The sequence below is a fragment of the Lagenorhynchus albirostris genome, chromosome 4, assembly GCF_949774975.1.
Source record: "Lagenorhynchus albirostris chromosome 4, mLagAlb1.1, whole genome shotgun sequence".
In the NCBI taxonomy this organism is placed as follows: domain Eukaryota; kingdom Metazoa; phylum Chordata; class Mammalia; order Artiodactyla; family Delphinidae; genus Lagenorhynchus; species Lagenorhynchus albirostris.
The window spans coordinates 33,621,240-33,641,680 of NC_083098.1; the positions used below are offsets into that span (position 1 = coordinate 33,621,240).

The 20,441-nt window shown below is 39.5% G+C and overlaps 1 protein-coding gene across 1 annotated transcript in view; it reads right to left on the minus strand.

Annotated features, from left to right (window-relative positions):
• DCHS2 (dachsous cadherin-related 2) overlaps nucleotides 1-20,441 on the minus strand; it is a 290,076-nt gene that overhangs the window by 7,050 nt on the left and 262,585 nt on the right. Inside the window, exons 16-17 of the mRNA XM_060147145.1 lie at nucleotides 18,469-18,620; nucleotides 1,565-1,695 (exon numbers count right to left, since the gene is read on the minus strand). Of these exons, the coding sequence (XP_060003128.1) occupies nucleotides 1,565-1,695; nucleotides 18,469-18,620 (283 nt within the window). The remainder of the gene's footprint in view (nucleotides 1-1,564; nucleotides 1,696-18,468; nucleotides 18,621-20,441) is intronic.

Consider the following 20,441-nt stretch of genomic DNA (forward strand, 5'->3'; position numbering starts at 1 on the left):
GTGAACATAACAAAATGTTAAGCACATTTTAGGAAGAAGTTGGATATTAAGAGTGAAAGGAGAGAGGATAGTGAAGGGCCACTATTTGCAACTTCAACTATAAAAAGTTGGGTTGGATTTTACCAGTACAGCCATTGACCACAAACAACTTTGAGATCACAGACTATGGAGTCTTCATATAACCCAGAGACCCAAACAATTAAGGCTAATCAGAATATAACGTAAAACTTTGTATTTTCAACCTCTACCATTAATGTGGTAAAATTTTTCTGCAAATGTTGAAGTTTAGTTTACACTAGAGGAAAATGATAACTCTGTGCGAGGAACATCCAACTCCCTTCACTTATTATTTGTCATTAGTGTACTGCAAATAAAACTGAGCAGAACCTTATGGGGCTTTCCTGGGACAGATTCCCCACCATGTCCTCCCCCTTTCTTTTGTCTGTAGAAAAATTTTAGTCAAAGAATAGATTTAGGGAATTTCCTGGTGGTCCAGTGGTTAGGACTCCATGCTTTCACTGCTGAGGGCCTGAGTTCAATTCCTGGTAGGGAAATTAAGATCCCACAAGCCTCATGGCATGACCAAAAAATGAAAATAAATAAATAAATAAATTTAATCAGAGAAGTGAGGAAATACAGAAACAAAAGAAAAGTAGTCAAACAGGACAAAATCATAATAGTTTAGTCATTAAGCATGGTCAAGGACCTTTAGCTCCTCCTCAAGGGCTATAGATAATATTCTGGGCCATATTCTTTGAGCTGTTTTGTAGATACTGAAACCTCTACCAGATCAAGAAGTTAACTATATGATGGCCAGGCTGTAGCCATGACATAAGCTGCCACAATTCTGAGAACCAGCCTTAAAGAAATGGGAACAAACCAACCCTGGAACTGAAGATTAACTGGGCTTAAAGCAATCAAGATGATGCTGATCAGACCACCACATGACAAATTTCAACTTGATCCTCAGAGCTGACTGTGCTCTTCTGCTCATAGCCCCCTCCCTCTGGCTGTACACCCATGAAACTCCCCTTTAGAAGCTCTTGCCCCCTGATCAGCAGTGGGGAATTGGCCTTTGGACACAAGTATGTTTTCCCCTCCCAATTACTGGCCTCCTGAAAAAAATCAGCCTTTCCTTTCAACACTTGCCTCTTGAGTTTGGCTTTCGAGTGGTGAACAGCCAGACCTGAGTTCAGCAACACAAAGACTAATAGTGTTATTAGTCTAAGAACATCACTGCCTCTCAGGGGAGCTTTATGGTGAGCAACGCAGTCAACAAAAGATGCTCTTCATAGAGATTTCACTTTTAAGCAATGTCCATACACATAAAGAAGCTGTGTGGAATGCTGGTTTGACCTTGGGAAACCAGCCTCCTGCTGGTTTGAATGCAAATCCCAACTTTAACTTTTAACTTCTTTGACATTTTCTATTCTGTAAAATGAAGATAAAAACTACTTATGTTATGTGGTTGTTGAGGATTAGTACTTATATTTCACATAGCACCCAGCTGAAAAAATTGTAGATGATATTATACAAGTTTGATATTTCAAATCACCACACTTACTTTCTGCAACTTCCACTGCTTCAGAGGGGAGAAAAGCCGGGGCATTGTCATTTGTATCAGTCACTTGTATCTTGATCACAGTTGTACCAGAAAGCCTGGGTATACCTTTATCTGTGGCTTGTACAATCAAGCTGGTTTGGAAAAGAATCAAGGAATGTTATCCATCATACAGAGAATGAGAAAACAACATAAATATGAAATATCCAGTTGAAAACTTAAAAATGAGCTGAATAGCTACTTTTATGTCTCCCCTGACTTTTCTAAATGGCATCATTTAAAATTTATTTCATAAGAATGGTAGCCTGAAATGTATTTGTTTTTGACACATTTAGGGAATCAAATCCAAAGACTAGGGGTTGTGAAGTATTTAAAACAGATGAACTCTCTCTAGGAGACCGACTATAAAATTCAGTCCTTTCTACTAAGAACAACCTAAAAAGTACAAACACCAGCACCTGTTTTTTAGATAAGGAGATTGCCTCCAGCCTGGACACATGGCCTGGGTACTGCTACATATTTCCATGTTACTGCACTAACAAAAGGTAGAGCCACTAAAAGATTGCTTTGTATTATTTTTTTTTCAGATCTAAATTGCAAATCAATCAAAATTGTAGAATTAAGAGAGGGAACTGCCATGAATAATACATGTGCAAAAGAGGCACTATTGACTAGGACTATAAAGTAGAGGTAAAAGTCCATGATTTGAAAGAATTTACACACAGTGATTCAATCTCTCTCAGATGATGGTACAACTCGCTACTCCAGCAGCCAACTTAGAAACCTGATTAGTGTCTTCAACTTCTCCCTTTCTGTCACCACCCTGACAACATCCAACTAGTTATGAGTCTTATAGATTTTACCATCTGAATATGACTTGGATCAGTGTCCCCATCCATTTCACTCCTACCTTCAGAGCCTCAGATGGGCTGATCCACCATCTTGCTTTGAAGGAACTGAAAGGTTTCCCGGGGCATGGGACTTTCAGTTTTTTTTAAAACAGGACAGTCCTAGGCAAACTAGGAAAAGTTGGTCATTGTAGCCTCATCCCCTCATCATCTTTACCTGGCATTCTGTGTATTCATTATACCTTTTCTCAACTGGAGTACTTGTTACTCATCAATCTGCCTACTGCAAGTCTCACCTGTTCCTCTTCATCCTCCACATTGCAACTCCTCAATTGCTCTATCAAAAATCCTGGTTTGAAAACCTGACTCCCCTATTTAAAACTTTTCCTTAGCTTTCCATGTCTACAAGAAGTAATACAGCCTTGTGCACATACACGATCTTCTATGACACAGCTTCTGCCTGGAATTCTGGTCCCTACACCATCTTTGCCTTTCAAAGCTCACATCTCTGTAAGATTTCACTGACCTTTCATCTGATTTAGATGCCCCTTTCTCTACCCCATAGCACCCTGTACATTCTTCCACCATAGCAATCATCACCTTTTCTTCTTAATGATTTGTCTGCCTCTCCTATAAGTTCCTTAAGGGTAGATGTCTTGCCTTATTTATTTTCTTTAATATATTTTGAGCACTGGTTTCTCAAGATTTGCTCAAGATTATAAATGTATCAGATGACAGAGCCAGGATTCAAGCCCAGGTCTTGGTTGACTGGAAAGCTTGTGCTCTACTATATGATACTTTTCAATATGCCTCTCTTACTGTGTATATATCACACCCTAATGCATAATCATTAGCTTTTCACTCCCCTCTAAACACTATGAGTTCCAGAAGGGTAGCTGAGTAATAAACTAAGCTGTCAATTGGAAGATGATCTTCATTTCAGAAGTGGAATTAGTCTTAGCCAGTTGGTGATACTATCTTTTAAGAAACGGAGACTTGGAAGTTGACACACTTCTACTTTATTTTCCATTATTAGCTTACCTGATAAGTGTTCTTTATCTTCCAACCTTAAATGTTTAAAATGATGTAAAATAAGTATCAACTTTTTGTTGGTTTAAATTCCACTTAGTAGCAAATGATCACTACTTATCTATTGCTCATGAAGAACACAGGCTGCTTTCTACACTATTGAAGTTGGGACATCAGTAGAACAACTATTTAAATTTCACATTTCTAGAGCATAGGAATAATTCCATGTAGAAAGTTAATTTTGTTAGCATGAATGTAAGTCAGGTACACATGGAAAAATTTTACTAAAAATAATCAACTCATCATGTTCTCTGCCCCTGCTGCCTGCCCCTCCCCAATGTCATACTAAAGTCTCAGCCAAGACATCAAAGTATGGCTCTGTTGATTCTTCCACTGTAGCCTTAACCACTCTTATTTTCACAGTACTATAACTTCAGGGGTTCCATGTAATGCCAATGTCAGGTTAAAAAAGCAAGATTCTTTGATATAGAGAGAAATATGATTCTGTTTCAAAACAAAAGGACAAGTCAATGGTTTGAAGAACAAATGAAAAATTATGAAGGTAGATCCACTGAAATTCTACACATAACTTCTAAGGGACCTCAAGTTTTCTGTGATGGCTCCCTGGCAGGTTTTGTAAAACTCTTAGCTGGTCCAACTGGTTCCATGTTCCAGAACTGCTGCCCTGATTAGTGTATCAGCAGAGACAATAAATGAAGCTGACCAGATAAAGACAGTCCCATTCTAGTTCAGAGCATAGTTCTCCTACTCTACCACTGATGGAAAGCTATTTCTTACTATGTTAAAGTTTAAATGAGACTTTGACCAGGCAGAATCTTTTCTGATTGCCTTAATATTTAAGATGGTGGTAGAGGACTTTTTCAAAACTCTCTCTCAACAATATATTAAAAGTATACCCAGAATTAAGTGTTCCTACTGAAATTCCAAGAGAAATAAAAATATCAGCCAAAATCATAACACCTTTGAAAGGAAGAGCTATGACTTCTGGTTATATCTACACACGTTTTATTTCCTCTTCCTCTAGACATTCTGCTGTAATGATGGCAAAAGAATTTAAAATAAGGTATATGTTGATAAGGCTAAAAAAGAAAATGTGAGAAGATATTAGTGAGTGGAGTGGGGGAGAAATTTAAACTAATTTCTGGAAAATGCAAGCAGATTGAGAAGTGGTTACAGATAAGTGGGCCAGAGAAAACCATAGATTAAAATGCATTCTGCATTTGTAAAGAGATAAGGATGAGTGAGAAACAGATTTGCCCTCATATAACCAAGGAGAAGCTCAAAACATGGCAAAGGGCAGGGTGAGATATCGAGCTAAAAATAGCTTAAAGATTCTTTTAAACTCAAAATCCAGAACAATCAAGTCCCCTTGCCCATTGCTCTTCACTCCCAGGCAAAACAATGTCTGATGTTCATACTAAGAGTAAGTAATATCGAGGGACTGTCTCTGAAGAAATGAAATCCCCTCCCAAAGGGAAAAAAACTCTCTCTATATACCGTTATTTGTATGTCATCCTGCAAAGTAGTCAGGTTCTTCTCTGGTTCATCTGAAAGCCAAGTGTGCTGGTCAATGAGATCCACCCAGAGAATCTGACTTTGCTATTGCCTCACCTAGGACCAAGGATTGTTAGTTACTTACAGAAAGTCTCCCACATGAAAAAGAGAGTGGAAAATAGACAAAGGGAAGAAATAAACCCAAAGGATGCAGAGATCTTGACAGAGAAAAAGACAATGTTAAAACAATTCTAATTAATGTCCTTGGAGACAATAATAGAGATAATGCATAAAACAAGAACAAGATGCTATGGAAAAGCTCAAAGATTAAGGAAGAGATTTTGGAAATAAAAAATACAAAATATTCAAAAAATTTCAAACCAAAAAGTGAAAAAGAAAGTTTAGAAGGCTATAATTAAGAAAATCTCCAAGAAAAATAAAACAACAACAACAAAAAAACCCCACACACAACAAGAAATGGAAAGTAGGGAATAAAACATCACTGACAAAGGATCAATCCTGGCAGTCTAACTCTTGACTGAATAGGATCCAGGAAAAAGAGGCAGGGCAAAGTAAACAAATAAAACAAAACAATAAACAAAAGGGAGATAATTATCAGTGAAATAATACAAAAAATAGAAACATTTATCCTCATTAAAAGAGCACACCAAGTACTCAGCACAAGGAAAGACCCACACCAAAGTACATAATGACAAAATGTCCAAACATTGTAGATAAAGAAAATAACCTGAAAATTTCCACAGAGGATGGAAAAAACAAATCATATACCAAACACAGAATTAGAATGGCATCAGATTTCTCAATAACAAAACTGAGTTTTAAAATATAACAGAAAAATGCCTTTAAAAATCTAAAAGAAATGTTCAACTTCTATATTATCTATTGCATAAATCACATGTGAGAGTAGAATAAAGGCATTTTCAGATGTGCAAGAACTCAGAGAATTTACTTCCTTGGCACCTTTTCCTACAAAACTACTGGAAGAAAAAAGTAAGAGAAAGACACGGGATCTGAAAATCATAGGCCCAATGTAGGAGAACAGTAAAACAAAGTCTCAAGTCATGGGGTCCAGCTTTGCAGCGGGCTTAGGGAGCCACACTGTCCAGCTAGATCAGGAGGGCAGAAAGCAGTAGGACCGAGGTCTCCAAGGAACAGAGGGCTTCACAGAATATTTGATATGAGAGGCATATCAGTGGAGAAAGATGAGTGGGCATGTCTGACAGAGCTAATGGAATATTTACAAGGAATTAAGTACATGGATATAGCACATCAGGTGAGCAAAACCCAAAGATAATCATTAATGCTAGGGATAAGGGGGAGGGTAAGGAAGGAAATATAATTATACAGTATGACCTGGCTCTGAAGTAAACACCTGTATACTCATTTTATGTAAACACTGATTTTTGATTAAATGAATAGTGCTATGAATACAAAGACAGAATTGGATGTAAGAAGGTAAAAATATTAAGCCTGAGAGACCTTCAAGATGGTGGAGGAGTAAGATGTGGAGATCACCTTCCTCCCCACAAATACATCAGAAATACATCTACATGTGGAACAACTCCTACAGAATACCTACTGAATGCTGGCAGAAGACCTCAGACCTCCCAAAAGTCAAGAAACTCCCCACGTACGTGGAGAGGGCAAAAGAAAAAAGAAAAAACAGAGACAAAAGAATAGGGACGGGACCTGCACCAGTGGGAGGAAGCTGTGAAGGAGGAAGGGTTTTCACACACTAGGAAGCCCCTTCACTGGTGGAGATGGCGGGGTGGTGGTGGGGAAGCTTCGGAGCCACAGAGGAGAGCACAGCAAAAGGGGTATGGAGGGCAAAGCAGAGAGATTCCCGCACAGAGGATGGGTGCCAACCAGCACTCACCAGCCTGAGAGGATTGTCTGCTCACCCGCTGGTGTGGGTTGGGGCTGGGAACTGAGGCTCAGGCTTCGGAGCTCAGATCCCATGGAGAGGACTGGGGTTGGCTGAATGAACACAGCCTGAATGGAGCTAGTGTGCCACAGTTCACAAGGAGGGAGTCCAGCAAAAAGTTTGGAAGTGCCTAAGAGTCAAGAGACCATTGTTTCAAGGTGTGCCAGGAGACGGGATTCCTACCCTGTCTGCCCACAGAAGGCAGAGCACTGCTTAAATGAACTCCAGAGGTGGGCACAAGCCGTGGCTATCAGCACAGACACCAGAAACAGGCATGAAACGCTAAGGCTGCTGCTGCTGCAGCCAACCAAAAATCCTGTGTGCGAGCACAGGTTGCTATCCACACCTCCCCTCCTGGTAGCCTGTGCAGCCCACCAGTGCCAGGGTCCCATAATCTAGGGACAATTTCCCTGGGAGAACACACAGCATGCCTCAGGCTGTTGCAAAATCATGCTGGCCTCTGCCACCCCAGGCTCACCCTGCATTCCATACCCCTCCCTCCTGCCAGCCTGAGTAGCCAGAGCCTGCTAATCAGTCTCTCCTTTAACCGCCTCCTGTCTGGGCTAAGGACAGATGCCAGAGGGCGACCTACATGCAGAGGCAGAGCCAAATCCAAAGCTGAACCCCAGTAGCTGTGCGAACAAGGAAGAGAAAGGGAAATTTCTCCTAGCAGCCTCAGGAGCAGCAGATTAAATCTCCACAATCAACTTGATGTACCCTGCATCTGTGGAATACCTGAATACACAACAAATTGTCCCAAAATTGAAGTGGTGGACTTTGGGAGCAATTGTAGACTTGGGGTTTGCTATATGCAACTGACTAGTTTCTGATTTTTATGCTTATCTTATATAATTTTTAGCACTTGTTATCATTGGTGGATTTATTTATTGGTTTGGGTGCTCTCTTCTTTTTTATTAGTTTTTATTTTAATAACATATTCTTTTATTTTTTGTTTTAATAACTTTATTTCATTTTATTTTATTACTTTTTTCCCTCCCTGTTCTTCGAGCTGTGTGACTGACTGGGTCTTCATGCTCTGGCCGGGAGTCAGACCTGAGACTTGGAGGTGGGAGAGCCGAGTTCAGGACATTGGGCCACCAAAGACCTCCCAGCCCCACATAATATCAATTGGCGAGAGGTCTCCTAGAGACCTCCGTCTCAACGCTAAGACCAGATCAGCAAGCTTCAGTGCTGGACACCCTATGCCAAACAACTAGTAAGACAGGAACACAGCCACACCCATTAGCAGAGAGGCTGCCTAAAATCATAATAAGGTCACAGACACCCCAAAACACACCACCAGCCATGGTCCTGCCCAACAGAAAGACAAGATCCAGACTCATCCACCAGAACATGGACACAAGTCACCTCCACCAGGAAGCCTACACAACTCACTGAACCAACCTTACCGACTGGGGGCAGACACCAAAAACAACGTGAACTATGAACCTGCAGCCTGCAAAAAGGAGACCACAAACACAGTAAGTTAAGCAAAATGAAAAGAGAGAAATACACAGCAGATGCAGGAGCAAAGTAAAAACTCACCAGACCAAACAAACGAAGAAGAAATAGGCAGTCTACCTGAAAAAGAATTCATAGAAATGAAAGTAAAGGTGATCCAAAATCTTGGAAATAGAATGGAAAAAATACAAGAAATGTTTAACACGGACATAGAACTAAAGAGCAAACAATAAATGAAATTTAAAATTCTCTAGAAGGAATCAATAGCAGAATAACTGAGGCAGAAGAACGGATAAGTGACCTGGAAGATAAAATAGTGGAAATAACTACCACAGAGCAGAATAAAGAAAAAAGAATAGAGGACACCCTCAGAGACACACCAACATTTGAATTATAGGGGAACCAGAAGAACAAGAGAAAAAGAAAGGGACTGAGAAAATATTTGAAGAGATTATAGTTGAAAACTTCCCTAATATGAGAAAGGAAATAGTCAATCAAGTCCAGGAAGCACAGGGAATCCCATACAGGATAAATCCAAGGAAAAAGATGCCAAGACACATATTAATCAAGCTATCAAAACTTAAATACAAAGAAAAAAAATATTGAAAGCAGCAAGGGAAAAGCAACAAATAACATACAAGAGAATCCCCATAAGGTTAACAGCTGATCTTTCAACAGAAACTCTGGGAGCCAGAAGGGAGTGGCAGGACATATTTAAAGTGATGAACGGGAAAAATCTACAGCCAAGATTATTCTACCCAGAAAGGACTTCATTCAGATTCAATAGACAAATTAAAACCTTTACAGACAAGCAAAAGTGAAAAGAAATCAGCACCACCAAACCATTTTAAAACAAATGCTAAAGGAACTTCTCCAGGCAGGAAACACAACAGAAGGAAAAGTCCTACAATAACAAACCCCAAACAATTAAGAAAATGGTAATAGGAACATACATATCGATAATTACCTTAAATGTAAATGGATTAAATGCTCCAACCAGAAGACATAGACTGGCAGAATGGATACAAAACAAGACCCGTATATATGTTGTCTAAAAGAGACCCACTTCTGGGCTTCCCTGGTGGCACAGTGGTTGAGAGTCTGCCTGTCAATGCAGGGGACACGGGTTTGAGCCCTGGTCTGGGAAGACTCACATGCCGCAGAGCAACTAGGCCTGTGAGCCGCAATTACTGAGCCTGCGCATCTGGAGCCTGTGCTCCGCAAAAAGAGAGGCCGCGATAGTAAGAGGCCTGCACACCACGATGAAGAGTGGCCCCCACTTGCCGCGACTAGAGAAAGCCCTCACACAGAAATGAAGACCCAACACAGCCATAAATAAATAAATAAATAAAATTAAAAGAGACCGATTTCTAACCTAGGGACACATACAGACTGAAAATGAGGGGATGGAATAAGATATTCCATGTAATGGAAATGAAAAGAAAGCTGGAGTAGCAACTCTCATATCAGACAAAATAGACATTAAAATAAACCTATTACAGGAGGCAAAGAAAGGCACTACATAATGATCAAGGGATCGATCCCAGAAGAAGATAAAACAATTGTAAATATATATGCACCCAACATAGGAGCACCTCAATACATAAGGCAAATGCGAACAGCCATAAAAGGGGAAATCGACAGTAACACAATTGTACGGGACTTTAGCACCCCACTCGCACCAATGGACAGATCATTCAAAATGAAAATAAATAAGGAAACACAAGCTTTAAATGACACATTTAACAAGATGGACTTAATTGATATTTATAGGGCATTCCATCCAAAAACAACAGAATACACTTTCTTCTCAAGTGCTCATGGAACATACTCCAGGATAGCACGTATCTTGGGCCACAAATCAAGCCTGGGTAAATTTAAGAAAATTAAAATTGTATCAAGTATCTTTTCTGACCACAACACTATGAGACCAGATATCAATTACAGGAAAAGAAACTCAAAAAATACAAACACATGGAGGCTAAATGATACACTACTAAATAACCAAGAGATCAGTGAAGACATCAAAGAGGGAATCAAGAAACACCTAGAAGCAGGACTTCCCTGGTGGCGCAGTGGTTGAGAGTCCACCTGCAGATGCAGGGGACACGGGTTTGTGCCCCAGTCCGGGAAGATCCCACATGTCACGGAGCAGCTGGGCCTGTGAGCCATGGCCACTGAGCCTGCACATCCAGAGCCTGTGCTCCACAAACGGGAGAGGCCACAACAGTGAGAGGCCTGTGTACCGCAAAAATAAATAAATAAATAAAAGAAACACCTAGAAGCAAATGACAATGAAAACACGTGACCCAAAACCTATGAGATGCAGCAAAAGCAATCTAAGAGGGAAGTTCATAGCAATGTAATCCTACCTCAAGAAATAAGAAAAAACTCAAATAAGCAACCTAACTTTACACCTAAAGCAATTAGAGAAAGAAGAACAAAAAACCCCTAAAGTTAGCAGAAGGAAAGAAATCAGAAATATCAGATCAGAAATAAATGAAAAAGAAATGAAGGAAAAAATAGCAAAGATCAATAAAAGTAAAAGCTGGTTCTTTGAGAAGATAAACAAAATGATAAACAGGGACAAGAGTCAAATCAATAGAAGTAGAAATGAAAAGGAGAAGAAACTACTGACCCTGCAGAAATACAAAGGATCATGAGCGATTGCTACAAGGAACTCTATGCCAATAAAATGGACAACCTGGAAGAAATGGACAAATTCTTAGAAAAGCACAGTCTTCTGAGACTGAACAAGGAAGAAATAGAAAATATAAAGAGACCAATCACAAGCACTGAAATTGAAACTGTGATTAAAAATCTTCCAGCAAACAAAAGTCCAGGACCAGATGGCTTGACAGGCAAATTCTACCAAACATTTAGAGAAGAGCTAACACCTATCCTTCTCAAACTCTTCCAAAATATAGCAGAGGGAGGAACACTCCCAAACTCATTCTACGAGGCCACCATCACCCTGATACCAAAACCAGACAAAGATGTCACAAAGAAAGATAACTACAGGCCAATACCACTGATGAACATAGATGCAAAAATCCTCAACAAAATACTAGCAAACAGAATCCAACAGCACATTAAAATGATCACACACCATGATTAAGTGAGGTTTATCACAGATTCTTCAATACACACAAATCAATGTGATACACCATACTAACAAATTGAAAGATAAAACCCATATGATATATATATGGAATCAGGAAAAAAATGGTTCTGAAGAACCTCGGGGCAGGACAGGCATAATAACACAGACGTAGAGAATGGACTTGAGGACACAGGGAAGGGGAAGGGGAAGCTGGGACGAAGTGGGAGAGTGACATGGACATATATACACTACCAAATGTAAAATAGATAGCTAGTGGGAAGCAGCTGCATAGCACAGGGTGATCAGCTCTGTGCTTTGTGACCACCTAGAGGCGTGGGATAGGGAGAATTGGAGGGAGACACAAGGGGGAGGAGATATGGGGATGTATGTATATGTATAGCTGATTCACTTTGTTATACAGCTGAAACTAGCACAACAATGTAAAGCAATTATACTCCAATAAAGATATTTTAAAAACAACCTATATGATAATCTCAATAGATACAGAAAAAGCTTTTGACATAATCCAACACCCACTTATGATAGACACTCTCCAGAAAGCAGGCACAGAGGGAACCTAATTCAATGTAATAAAGGCCATGTATGACAAACCCACAGCAAACATCGTTCTCAATGGTATAAAACTGAAATCTTTTCCTCTAAGATCAGGACAAAGACAAGATTGCCCACTCTCACCACTATTATTCAAAATAGGTTTGGAAATTTTAGCCACAGCAATCAGAGAAGAAAAAGAAATAAATGGAATCCAAATCAGAAAAGAAGAAGCAAAGCTGTCACTGATTGCACATACATGATACTATACATAGAGAATCCTAAAGATGCTACCAGAAAACTACTAGAGCTAATCAATGAATTTAGTAAAGTTGCAGGATACAAAATTAATGCACAGAAATCTCTTGCATTCCTATACACTAATGATGAAAAACCCGAAAGAGAAATTAAGGAAACACTCACATTTACCATTGCAACAAAAAGAATAAAATACCTAGGAATAAACCTACCTAAGGAGACAAAAGACATGTATGCAGAAAACTATAAGACACTGATGTAAGAAATTAAAGATGATAAAAACAGATGGAGAGATATACCATGTTCTTGGATTGGAAGAATCAGCATTGTGAAAATGACTGTACTATCCAAAGCAATCTACAGATTCAATGCAATACCTATCAAATTACCAGTGGCATTTTTCATAGAACTAGAACTAAAAAGTTCACAATTTTTATGGAAACACAAAAGACTCCAAATATCCAAAGCAATCTTTAGAAAGAATAGTGGAGCTGGAGGAATCAGGCTCCCTGACTTCAGACTATACTGCAAAGCTACAGTAAGCAAGACAGTATGGTACTGGCACAGAAATATAGATCAATGAAACAGGATAGAAAGCCCAGAGATTAACGCATGCACATATGGTCACCTTATTTTTGATAAAGGAGGCAAGAATATACAATGGAGAAAAGACAGCCTCTTCATTTAGTGGTGCTGGGAAAACTGGATAGCTACATGTAAAAGAATGAAATTAGAACACTCCCTGACACCATACACAAAAATAAACTCAAAATGGATTAAAGACCTAAATGTGAGTCCAGACACTATTAAACTCTTAGAGGAAAACATAGGCAAAACACTCTATGACATAAACCACAGCAAGACCCACCTCCTAGAGAAATGGAAATAAAAACAAAAATAAACAAATGGGACCTAATGAAACTTAAAAGCTTTTGCACATAAAAGGAAACCATAAACAAGACGAAAAGACAACCCTTAGAATGGGAGAAAATATTTGCAAATGAGGCAACTGACAAAGGATTAACCTCCAAAATATACAAGCAGCTCTTGCAATTCAATATCACAAAACAAACAACCCAATCCAAATATGGGCAGAAGACCTAAACAGACATTTCTCCAAAGAAGATATACAGATTTCCAACAAATACATGAAAGGATGCTCAACATCACTAATCATTAGAGAAATGCAAATCAAAACTACAATGATGTATCACCTCACACCTTTCAGAATAGCCATCATCAAAAATCTACAAACCATAAATGCTGGAGAGTGTGTGGAGAAAAGGGAACACTCTTGCACTGTTGGTGGGAATGTAAAGTGATACAGCCACTATGGAGAACAGTATGGCAGTTCCTTAAGAATGTAAAAACAGAACTACCATACAACACAGCAATCCCACTACTGGGCATATACCCTGAGAAAACCATAATTCAAAAAGAGTCATATATCACAATGTTCATTGAAGCACTATTTACAGTTGCCAGGACATGGAAATAACTTAAGTGTCTGTCGACAGATGAGTGGATAAAGAAGATGTGGCACATATATACAGTGGAATATTACTCAGCCATTAAAAAGAAAGGAAATTGAGTTATTTGTAGTGAGGTGGATGGACCTAGAGTCTGTCATACATAGTGAAGTAAGTCAGAAAGAGAAAGACAAATACCGTATACTAACACACGTATATGGAATCTAAAAAAAAAAAAGGTTCTGAAGAACCTAGGGACAGGACAAGGATAAAGATGTAGACGTAGAGAATGGACTTGAGGACACAGGGAGGGGGAAGGGCAAGCTGGGACAAAGTGAGAGAATGATATTGACATATATACAGTCCCAAATGTAAAATAGCTAGTGGGAATCATCCGCAGGGCACTGGGAGATCAGCTCGGTGCTTTGTTACCAGAGGGGTGGGACAGGAAGGGTGGGAGGGAGACACAAGAGGGAGGAGATATGGGGATGTATGTATGGGTATAGCTGATTCACTTTGTTATACAGCAGAAACTAACACAACAATGTAAAGCAATTATACTCCAATAAAGATGTTAAAAAGAAAATATCATCACAGCAAAACAAAAAAATATGATATTGTTCTATGTATTTGGCTCTACTGTTGATTGGTATGTAAAAGTTTATGGCTACTGTACACTGCCTGTATTAGTTCTTTTATCATAAAATGTCCCTCTTTCTCTTATTTAAAAAAAAAAGAAAATCAATCTGTTAACTGGAGTTTTAAGTTAACTTCACTGTTTTATATTAATTAACCTGCAAATACAACAGTGTGTACTTTATCTTGTTAGGAAACAATTTGGGAGAAGTATATTCCTTGCAAACTCTTTACATTAAGGAGTACTTTTGCAGATTCTAATCCAAACAAATTCTGAAAGCTTATTCTTTCGTACAATCAACCTTTCCTCTTGGTTTCCACGAAACCCCCTTTTCCAGGTTCTGTTCTGATGTTTGTAGTCCCTGAATCTATCTTGCTGGCTGCTTTTGCTCTGTCTGGCCCCCAAGTGGTGATAATCCCCCAAATTCTCATTTCACATAGCGTCCTAGGTAATTCCATTTTACACATTTTCCCTGGATGAAGCCCAAGTCTAAATCCTGAATGAAGATCTCTTTCCTGAGCTCCAGATCATTATTTTTAATTGCCAAAGGAGTATCTTTACTTTTGCTCTTGCACTGGCCCTTCAAACTCAAAATGCCCAGAAAAAAAATCCCAATCCCAATCTATTCTTCCCGCCTTTCCTATGTGGAAACTTCAGAAGCATTTTCTATCTCTTTCCTTGTTGAATAAATTCAACTGATCACCATGTTCCTATGGACTCCGTATCTGAGTCAACTAGTAAGTATGTCCTCTCCTCCCATCCTCACAGCTTCATCCACATAATAGATCTTTGTCAGCTGTTGTCTAGCTTAACTGGTCTGTCTGATGCTGGTTCTCTGTCTTGCAAGACAACCATTACCAGATGTCCTTAAAAATAAAGATCTTAGCATGCACTCAACTGCTTACACTTTTATATAGCCTACAGAATAGAGTACAATTTCCAGTATATGGCATATAAATTTCTCAAAAATGTGCCTGTGACCTACCAGACTCTTTTTTTGTTGTTGCTTTGTTTCATTTTTCACATCACTGACTGAGATTTTTCCCCCAGTTTTATTCAGATATAATTGATACATAGCACTGTATAAGTTTAAGGTGTACAGCATAATTTGACTTACATATATTGTGAAATAATTACCACAATAAGTTTAGTTAACATCCATCATTTCACATAGATGCAAATAAAAAAAACCACGAAAACTACATTTCCCCTTGTGTTGGGGAACCCTAAGAACCTACTGTCTTAACAACTTTCCTGTATATCTTACAGCAGTGTTAGCCATAGTCATCATGTTGTACATTACATCCCCAGTACTTATCTTATTGGAAGTTTGTACATTTTGACTATCTTCCTCCTATTCCTCCACACCTCCAGCCTCTTTTTTATAATCCCACACTCAAGTGCTTCTCAGGTGCACTGTACCACTTGTTATTTCCAAATACACCAAACACTTTCACGTGTCCATGTCCTTCCTCATGCTTCTTGCCTGGAAAGCCTTTATTCCATTTTCCATGGGGACTCAACAGACTGAGGTTCCAATCCCAGCCCTGCTGCTTATGAGTCATGTATTTTGGAAAAGACAATTAACATTTCAGCCCATTTCCTACCTTGTATATATAATTGCTTTTTATTTTTTCTCTCACAGTCATAATGAGTGTTCAATGGAGTGTATGAATTTAGCATTGCTCCTGGCAATAACTGCTCTTTGACCTTGAATATTTATGCTACAGAAAGTGAATTTTTAAACATTTAAATTTGCCTAGGGCTTTTTTGTTTCTCGTTTTTATTTAAAGTCCCTGAAAAGACTAACTAAATCTTGGCCCTAAAGTTTTATAAGACTTACATGAATATCGATTACCAACTTAAGCAGGGATAAATCTCACCCCATCAATTATAACTCAAGCAGTGGAGAACAGTGATTCAAATCCCATCTCTGCATGCTCACAACTAGACATGTGTTATTTCACAACTGTGAGTTGGAACTTATTTTATATTACTATTTTAAGTTTCTAAAGTGTTTTTTCTGTTTTGTTTTTGTAAACATACAGGTATATACTCTAAAGATTCATTCACATGATACAGTAAGAAGCCCTACTATGACCATTCACACAGGCAAGAATCTCAGTTCTACATTTACTGGCTGCCTATTCCTGGCAAAAGACTTTACATCTCTGAATTTCAGTTTCCTCACTCTGTAGATCTTAAGTCTGTTATGAGAATTCAACCGGTAAAACAGGTGCTCCATAAATGGCACGTATTGTGATTATTACTATGCTTCCTGCCATGGGTTATCAGGGCACTCAGTTTTCGAGTTCCCTGAAAACAAGAACTGTTTCATGTGTCTTTATATCCCCAGTCTCATGCTTGGTAAATAGTTTATAAAATTCAGAAATATCAGTCAGACAGAACTAAAGAACTAATTTTTCATAGTCTGTCCACTGAGTTTTCCTATATGTGGCTTAATATGAGAACTAAAAATTATTTAATGCATTTATATTGAGTAGAATCACAACTGACAATATCTTCCTCCCCTTCATTTTATACTGTAAAAGAGAGGGCTAGAATTGGGAATATCTTCCTGTGTCAGACAAAGTAGCAAAATTCAAAAGTTAAAAACAAAAGTTAAATGCTAAATGACATCTTTTCCAAAACATTCACTAAAGGTATAGCAGGCTGGGGAAAATCCTCCTATTTTTCTCACTGCCTTAAATATCAGGAAAAGCACTAAAAAGGCAGAGAAGCCACAAGGGGGGAGGGAAGGGGGGAAACCTGGAGAGGCAGGGGGTTCAAAATGTTCCCTTGCCTCGGTGACAGTGGAGACTGTGTGTGTGTGTGTGTGTGAGCATGAGTGTGGTTGCCTCTGAGTCTCTCTGTGGCAGTGTATGCAGATTTCATCTTCTCTCAGTTCCTGCTTCTCCCAGCTTAAATTCATGAGGAACTGGAGAGGGGAGCTTTTAAATATTGGGACCAATTTAAATGTTGGAAATGGGAACGTTGAAACTGTGACTCAAATAGGAAAATGCTGAAAGGAATTAAATTTAATTGCTAATTATGCTCCATTGAATAAGAACATTGTAACAGAAAGTCATTGCAATCAGGAAATGCTTAGTTCCTGGAACATAGCAGACATTCAAGAATCTCTGAATTTGTAATCACTCAGGTGGCAACTAGGCTGAGATTTACCTGCAGTCATCTATGGAGAGAAAAAAAAAAGCTTTACACTTAAAATTACTATAGATACAATGTAGCAGGAATAGGTTATAACATATTTATACAATTGATTTTAATATATTTATATAGTAAGTATCATGACAATTGATTACACTAAAATAATCCTGAAAAAATTATACTAGTTAACACAGAGTAAGATCTTAAACTAAACTTTTAAAATACCTTTGAAGTAATATTTTGAAATATATTAAACAAAAAGAACTAAACAATCAAGCGTTTAGAGTTGGGAAGTTTTTCAGAGTTAAATTAATCCAGTCCACCCAGCAACAGATCCCATTTTAATTGGCTCTTGCTACTCAACCACAAGAACACACTGCGCTTTCTTCATATAACATGTAAGTAGTCTGGCCTAGGAGAATATTGACACTCAGGTATCTTGTATTCCTGTTTTTTCCCTCAATAGAAGGTCTGCTCTGTAGCTTGTAGGGTAGAAACAGTGTGATTTGGCATTAGAACACCTGGCAATGAGACCATGATTCATGGTTAAATGGTTCTGTAACCCTGAGTGAGACACTGCATGTCCCTTGTCTCATTAGTGAGTGAGAAAAGGCCTCACTGAACTTCTCTGGAGGTGACCGTGAGGATTAAAAGAAACACTGTCTGTGCATGGTCTTTTGGAAGAACATACAAATACAAGGCAGACTGAAATGCATGGTGAGGAAGTCAAGCATCTCTTTGACCCCAGGCTTCCCAAGTGACCACTTCCCCAGAGACAAACAAGGTTCACAGTTTCTTAGGTTTTCTTCCCGAAGTCGTCCAACTTTATGGGTGTGCTTTTACTCAAAGAGGCCTGCAGGGTGAGCACTGTGGGGCAACAAAGCAGAATAGCCGGTCAAATGGATCTGAGTCTTGGACAAACCTGTAGGCTCTGGTGTACTCATAATCCAGAACTGCACTTGCTGTTAGCACACCGCTCAGTGTGTCCATCTGGAACGCTTGTACTTGGTTGCTGGAGAGAATAGAATACTCGATGATGCCGTTTGTCCCACTGTCCTGGTCTGTGGCAAAAACCTGTGAGGAAGAAACTCCTCCGTTAGGTAAGGATTGAATCTGCAGAATGGGTTAAGCCTGTTTTTTAGAGAAATGCATTATGAAAGAATCACATGGTCAAACACACTTTAAAGACAATGACCAAAGGAATATTAGCCATGGCTGAAGCTTACATTTATATTAAAGTGAATAATGGGTGAGAAGACTATTCTGAAGATTCATTGAAAGGATTTCCAAGTAATTTTCAGTAGGAATACTGCATGCTTTGCGCTAAATGAAACAAAACCTAGATTTAGTGCTAACAAAGTTAGGTCCTGGTGATTTATTTGATGAGTTGTCCAAGTACTAGCGTTGAAGATAAAACAAAAGTTCTGCATCACTCTCCATGGAGATATATTATTTCGTCTGCTTTACATTTTAATCACAAACTAATTCTATCAGTGGATTCAAGATCTTGTTTAAGAACAAGCTGACAGATTAATTTCATTTTCTTTATTTTTAAAAATATTTATTTATTTATGTATTTGCCTGTGCTGGGTCTTAGTTGCGGAATGCAGGATCTTTTAGTTGTGGCATGCGGGATCTTTAATTGTGGCACGCAATCTCTTAGTTGTGGCATGCGGGATCTAGTTCCCTGACCAGGGGTCGAACCCAGGCCCCCCTGCATTGGGAGCATGAAGTCTTAGCCACTGGACTACCAGGAAAGTCCCTCTTTCTATTTATTTTTATCTTCTAGGCCCCTCAGCCTTGGCCTGAGCTCCCATCCCCTGTCATCTCTCTCCTGGGTGACTGTACTGATATCCTGGTGGGTTTTTGCTTGTAACTCCCTTCCTTTTCAATCTATCCTTCACACTGCTGCCAGAGTTCTCAGGGTATCCAGAACCTCATCAGAGGGCACACACCAGCTATTTGGTACAGAAAGGCAGCAACAGACAGTGCCCTTCGAGATCACAAGGAAGAGAAACTTATCATACCATCAGAATAGAGTCCATCATGTCCCCTAGGCTGTACACTTAAATGAGTTACAGAGAGTAGGCCTCCCAGGAGGCATATCAGTTAGGGTCTTTGGATGTCAGCAACACAAATCCACTATGGCCAACTTCATCAGGAAAGAAACATAGCAGAAAGACAGCGCCCAGGTGAAGCACAAGAACCTGAACAGCTCTAAGGCACAGCTTCTTTGAGCTGTTGCCATCAAGACAAATCACCTCTATTATGTCTCTGTCTGGTGTCCTACCACCCAAGATTCAAATTCCAGGGAGAGAAAGTCTCTATGGGACCGAGGCAGTTGACAGCACCTTGTGGCAGGGTGGGGTGGGGGGGAGGTCACCACTTTGACTGACAGTCCCATCAAGACTGCATCTGGCAGAGGAGGGTCAGTTCCTAAAGGGAGTTTGTGGGGCTGCAACCAAAAGGAGGGTGCGTAGGCAGTGTGGTAGCAAAAAGCAAGAACTCCAGAGCCTTCTACATTCCTGTCTATCTGAACAGGATACAGGCAAATGGCAGTTCTAGTTTCCTGGAAACTAAATGATCTAAAAATATGAAGAACAAAGTTCCTTGTATCCGTCTCTGACTGGGCCTTCTCGAAGGTTTTATCACCCGAACCACTGGCAAGTCAGGCTCTCTCCCTGTCGCGTGTACATGGGCTTTAATGGGACCCTCACCTTCACATATTCCACATGAGTGGTCTATCTCTGTCCAGGTTAGCGTGTGCAACAAAGCATGATGCACCAGCTCCCCAGGGAGGAGTCCTCTGTGACCAAGCAGGTCCCACAGTGGCGCTGGAGGCATCCATGATCCCCGCTGAACAGGCATCACTGGGGGTGCGGGGGCTGAACAAGA